The following is a 6000-nucleotide window of genomic DNA, read 5'->3' as shown; positions in this document are numbered from 1 at the left end:
GGAGATGAAAAGGTATAGCTCAGAGGAGGAGCAGAAAAAGATACAATGGAACTGTATATTGCCTGAACTGGTCTGGTTGAGATGAAACTTTAGAAGTTCTATAGGAAACCCTGTACATGATTAGCAGGCATATGTAATTAAACATAAATGTGGGCATTATAAACAAAGTAATAATTTCTCCCCCAGTAACATCAAACATCATTCATGCACCACTGCCAACACTCCCATTCTCAGTAACATAACTAAGGATGTTGTCTAAGAGGAAACAGCAAATGCTGTACAATGTTTTTGTTTTTTAGAATCAAACTGATTTTTTACCTGTTGCCATATGGTGGAGAAACTGCATTTAATCATGTACTGTATGCACAGATGTAATCTATTCATAAAACACCAATATTATACAAAGTGCTTTACAAAACAACAAAATTATTTCAATGGACGCCGGCATGGCATAACATAACGTTTTCTGAATCACCAAGGATTAAGGCTTTCAAAATATAAACATTTGTAAAATGTATCAATAGTCTGACAGCTGTCTGCCTGTGAATGTGCATTGCCCTAAATGTGTCACAGCTGGAAGAGTACATGTGTAACTCTTGGTAGAGACTGGATGAAATGTTGTGCAGACATAGATGTGCTATAACATCTTTAGTGCATTATTTGAAGCAGACATCTAACACTGATGATCTGCAAGTTATCTTATAAACAACTGGCAGAAGTATGATGATAACTCCTTAAGATTTATTTTTTCATCTTTAGTAACCATTCACTGTTCAGCAGCAATTGCACCAGAAGTACCCTTCTTCCTGGTGTAAGTTACTACCCCGAGGTCTGCTAGAATTATAACCAACCTGAAGTCAAATTACTTGATGACCAGAAATGAATGAAGATATAAAACTTAACCCACTGTATTTTGAATGCATAAATTCTTTCTGGGGTGTATATATTATTCATGAAAGAAAAAATACAGGAAAAACAGTTTGTATCTCAATTTATCAATTAAAAATAAAAATAAAATTGTTCACCAGCGTTAATAATCCCTTTGCCATGGGCAGCAGCCAGCTAGTGCAACAAGAACACCAATAGTAGTTCTTCAAAACACTGGCAACATGGTCCCGTGCCACACTTGCGGAACAGTGGCTTGTCTTCTGAGTAATGCAATATGACAGTGTCACCATTCAGACTAAAATCAGCCCTTTATTCTGCATGTCCTCAGCTACATCCTATTGACCAGAGACATGTTCTTTTACATTTTCATCTCTGCAATATTCGATAGGAAAAGGTGAAATGGTGCCTGCTAAATCCAGTGGGCTGGTAACACTATGCAGGTCTTAAAAGTTTCCATTTTGCTTAAGGGCTTATGAGCCAGGGGCCTCCCCTAAGCGTACTGCCCCAAAGAACGTTGTGTGTCTGCTCATATTGATGGAGATATCTGCATGAACCATTTTTACTGCAATCTTCTGTTTAGCTTTTAAGAGGCAAACTCCAGCAGTGTAGCAGGTATTGAAGTTGGTTTTACCCGGTTCTATGCTTCGCGTACACTGCAAAAATGGCTTCTCATCTACCACCACTTCATAACTGGCAAAATCTGTAAAGTTGATATAGTAAACCTGTGAGAGGAAAGTGCTAAAAGTCAGATTAAAGCATATTAACCTTGTTTTTTTTTTTTAAATATTAGAAATGTAAAAATAAACTCCACACTGGAGTGGAATTTACTGAGTTGGATACACTGGCTTGAAGTGAACCCAGACTTAATTTCTAGGCCAGTTCTGTTTGAACTTAAGCCTATTACTATGGCTACACATTGTGCAAAAATCAAACATCTGATTGTAAGCAATACAGTTATAATACATTAACAGCACACCTTATAACATAAATGTTATGATCATCTTAAACATTGTATTACACTACTAATAACAGTACCATTATATTCTATTTATCTATATCCAGTGGCTTGAAAAGTATTCAAACCTCAATAAATCAACAGACTTGTCTGTATTACAAAAGCATATTTACACAGATTAATCCAGATGTTTTTATTGCAAACGGGTATAAGTACATTTTCAAATTCTCAATTCATTATTTGTTACCAGATTTGTTTTTCAATCAAAACCATTAAAACCCGCTTGCGTAAGTATTCAACCCTGGTAGACTAGTTCTACGAAATTGCACACTGGTAGTAATTTGTGACCATTCTGCCTTGCAGATTTGCTCCAGGTTGTGCAGGACGACGCTTGTGGACTGCAGTTTTCCAATAATGTCTTCTTAATTGGACTAAGATTTGGAGGTAGATTTACTATAGATTCCAAAACATACACGTGGTGGTGTTGCCTATAGCAACCAATCAGTTTCTAGCTACCCTTTCTCTATTGCATTCTAGAAAATGATGGACAGACTCTGATTGGTTGCAAGGAGCAACACTACCACTTGTCTGTTTTAAAAGCTTTAGTAAATCTACCCTCTGGACTTCGACTTCGCTAATGTAGAACATTCATCTATTTGTTATTCAACCATGCCAGTGTTCCTTTGTCCTTGTGATCAGTGTCCTGCTGAAAGGAAATCTACTCCCAACTTTTAGTCTGCCAGAAGACTGAAGCATGTTATCATGCAGTATTCCATGTATTATGCATCATCCATTGGATCATCAATTTTAACAAAATGCCCTGTACCCACTGAGGAAAAGCATCCTTACAATGGTGTTTGCGCCACACAGTTTTGAACTGGGGTTACAAAAGCTCCATTTTTGTTTCCTCTGATAACAAAACCCTATCCCATAATTTAGCTGGATCACTGATGTGCTTTGATGTGGTTTTTCTTCAGTAGTGGCTTCTTTCTAGCTATCCTTCTTATACATGCCAGTTGTATGCAGAGCTGTTAATATGGTTGGCTGATGCACCTTCTATCCAGTTCCAGCCATTTAGCTCTGTAGCTCATTCAAAGTGATAGTTGGCTTCCCTCGAAAGTCTTCTTGCTCTGACACTAGGCTTTGAGGGTGGGTTTTGTCTAGGCCATGCCTGGGTGGTAAGATGCAGATTCCAAATCCTCACAATCGATTCAGTAGTGCTCACTAGGATATCCAAGCACTTAGATATTATTTTTCAGCCTTTTCCTGTCTTGTACATGTCTTTAACATTATCTTTTATTTTCTTAGAATGCTCTGTGGTCTTAATTTTCACAGTATTTCTTCAAATTCCCAGTATGGTCAATGCTATTTGAATTAGCGGGTCATTTATGCATAAAAGTTTAAATTATTTAATGATTTACTGGTAGAGGCAAGCTCAAAGCCATTGTTAGGGCAACAGCTTTCAGCTGTGTAGACCAGAGCACAGGAATTTAATATTTCAGGGAGCATTTTTCCGATATATAATAAATACATATATCTATCTATCCTACAAAGTGTATATTATATCTTAAAAAAATAAATAAAACATTTGCTTTAAAAGCTTACGGGTTTGCAATAAAATACTGCATGGAACAATCTGTGTACAGTATGTGTTATTTGTAATACAGACAAATATGAAGACACTATGGGGTATATGCAATTGCGGTCGAATTCCCGAAAATGTAGAAAAACGGGACATTTTCGCCCAAAAAAAAAAATTTAGACAATGCAATACAGTACTTTTCGTCAAAAAAATGGCCATTCCAAAATCGACTTTTTGAAATTCGACATTTCTCAAATTCGACATTTCTGCAATGGTACAAATGCGGCATTTCAACAAAAGTATATTCAATTGAAGATTGTAAATTCGACAACAGTGCTTTTACACAGTAAATTCGTCATTTTCAATCCGCCACACTTTGCTGGCGGAATCTAATAAAAAAAATGTAAAACATGTTTTTTTTGGTGTTTTTTTTTTATTGGTAATAGCATATCTATTTACATTAGAAGGGATTAGGTACTTGGTTTGTCTATTTAGGAGGCACAAGTATTATTTATATATTTTTTAAAATATATATATATATATATATTTTTTTTTTATGGAAAAACGGTAAAAAACACAGCTGACTATGTTGACATTTAAAATGTCAATAGCAAAAGGTTGACATTGACGATGTCGACAGGTTAAAATGTAAAATAACAGCAGTGGGCCAGATTCAGTCGTTGGGTTTGTGTACAACACTGAACCAGGCCCGGTGTCGCCATGCTGAATGACGACTTTCATGGTGGTGGGCATTTTTTTTTGTCAATTCTAATGAAAATTCTATGTCAGTTATGTCATTTTCATACATAATACATGTATACACTGTGAATGTCGAATCAGTCAGTAGTGTATTTTGTGTGTATTTTATCTATGTGTATTTTACGGAGGTCTCCAGAAAAGTTTCTGTATTGAATACTAGTCAGATGTCTCGGATTGGTCTTGTATTTAAGTAAAGCTTCTTTGCATCCACTTTATTGGCTACATAAAACCACACCCACATAAGAAATACTACAGCCACACGTTTTGACAAGGCCAATTTTTAAATTACTGGCGTTTTTTCCTATTAGAGTCTGGACACCTGCTCATGTTTGCCCCCTTAGGTCAAAAAGTAGCTAGTCTTTCCCAGTCAACCATCAGCAACCACAGATCATTCTGTGAGCTTATACAAACTGTGTATAATAAATGCATATTAAAATAAATATATCATACACTACAGTTTTCGGTGTTATGCACTGTCTGACATGCATTTTCTAATGTGTGCTATCCGTTATAAACTATTTTTTACATTATAAAACATTCTAATTAAAAACATATACCACACTAGACACAAAAGTGTTTACTTGATTACTTTAATTAAAGGTTGTTACAGCACATATGTACATAGTATAATGTTAAATAAGCCCTGTAGTAGGACATTGGTTAAAAACAGGGACTAAACCTGTTTAGTCTGACCAGACTTACTGCATATTTGTGATGCGAGCTACTGAGTGTATGAAAGGTTGCTAATCAGTTGATGGCTCCTTAAGCTGGGTTCACGTCAACAATTTTATAGGTGTGTATGCAGTACCGATGCAGGAGAGTTAGCCGATAAACAGCTTTTCTCATACGTCCTAGAGGATGCTGGGGATGCTTCAAGAACCATGGGGTATAGACGGGATCCGCAGGAGACATGGGCACTTTAAGACTTTAAAAGGGGTGTGAACTGGCTCCTCCCTCTATGCCCTCCTCCAGACTCCAGTTAGATTCTGTGCCCAGTGAGACTGGATGCACACTGAGGAGCTCTCCAGAGTTTCTCAGAAAAAATACTTTTTGTTAGGTTTATTATTTTCAGGGAGACCTGCTGGCAACAGGCTCCCTGCATCGTGGGACTGAGGGGAGAGAAGCAGACCTACTTCTGTGAGTTTCAGGGCTCTGCTTCTTAGGCTACTGGACACCATTAGCTCCAGAGGGTCTGATCGCTAGGTACGCCTAGATGCTCGTTCCCGGAGCCGCGCCGTCAACCCCCTTGCAGAGCCAGAAGTCGGGTGAGTAGAAGAAGATCAGAAGACATCAGTGACGGCAGAAGATTTCAATGATGGCTTTTGAGGTACCGCGCAGCGGCCGCGCTGCGCGCCATGCTTCCACATACAAAACGGCACTGCAGGGTGCAGGGCGCAGCGCCCTGGGCAGCACAAATCCTCAATAGCAACTGGCACAAGAGTATACAGTGCCTGGGCACTAAATATAGACCCCCACCAGTATAAATATATGAAATTAAGCGGGACTGAAGCGCGTCATTAAGAGGGCGTGGCTGAGCCCTCACAGCTCTGACCAGTGCTATTTTCTCTTCACAGCTGCAGAGACGCTGTGTCTGGCCTCCCACACTACTGTACAAGTAACAGGGTGCAAAACAGGGGGGGGGGGGGAGGTGGCGCAAGGGATTTGGTGCTATTTTATTGAATTTAAAAGTGCTAACAGGTCTGGGCAGTATATTACACGCTTCAGAACCGGGATTGGTGCTGGGTTGTGAGCTTGCAGAACTCCCTCTGTGTTTCTCTAACAGGCTTGCTGTGGGTCTGTCCCCTATAGCCCCAGT

The 6000-nt window shown here is 38.7% G+C and overlaps 1 protein-coding gene across 5 annotated transcripts in view; it reads right to left on the bottom strand.

Annotated features, from left to right (window-relative positions):
* Positions 1 to 884: 884 nt before the first annotated feature.
* EDA (ectodysplasin A) overlaps positions 885 to 6000 on the bottom strand; it is a 629423-nt gene continuing 624307 nt past the window's right edge. For 3 of the 5 annotated variants that reach the window (XM_063937090.1, XM_063937091.1, XM_063937092.1), the window contains exon 8: positions 885 to 1610. In XM_063937090.1, the coding sequence (XP_063793160.1) occupies positions 1359 to 1610 (252 nt within the window). In that variant the 3' untranslated portion in view covers positions 885 to 1358. The remainder of the gene's footprint in view (positions 1611 to 6000) is intronic. The other 2 variants (XM_063937093.1, XM_063937094.1) reach the window with 1 other exon arrangement.

The sequence above is a fragment of the Pseudophryne corroboree genome, chromosome 8 (genome assembly GCF_028390025.1).
Source record: "Pseudophryne corroboree isolate aPseCor3 chromosome 8, aPseCor3.hap2, whole genome shotgun sequence".
Classification (NCBI taxonomy): Eukaryota; Metazoa; Chordata; class Amphibia; order Anura; family Myobatrachidae; genus Pseudophryne; species Pseudophryne corroboree.
This window is presented reverse-complemented; position numbering and strand designations above follow the sequence as displayed.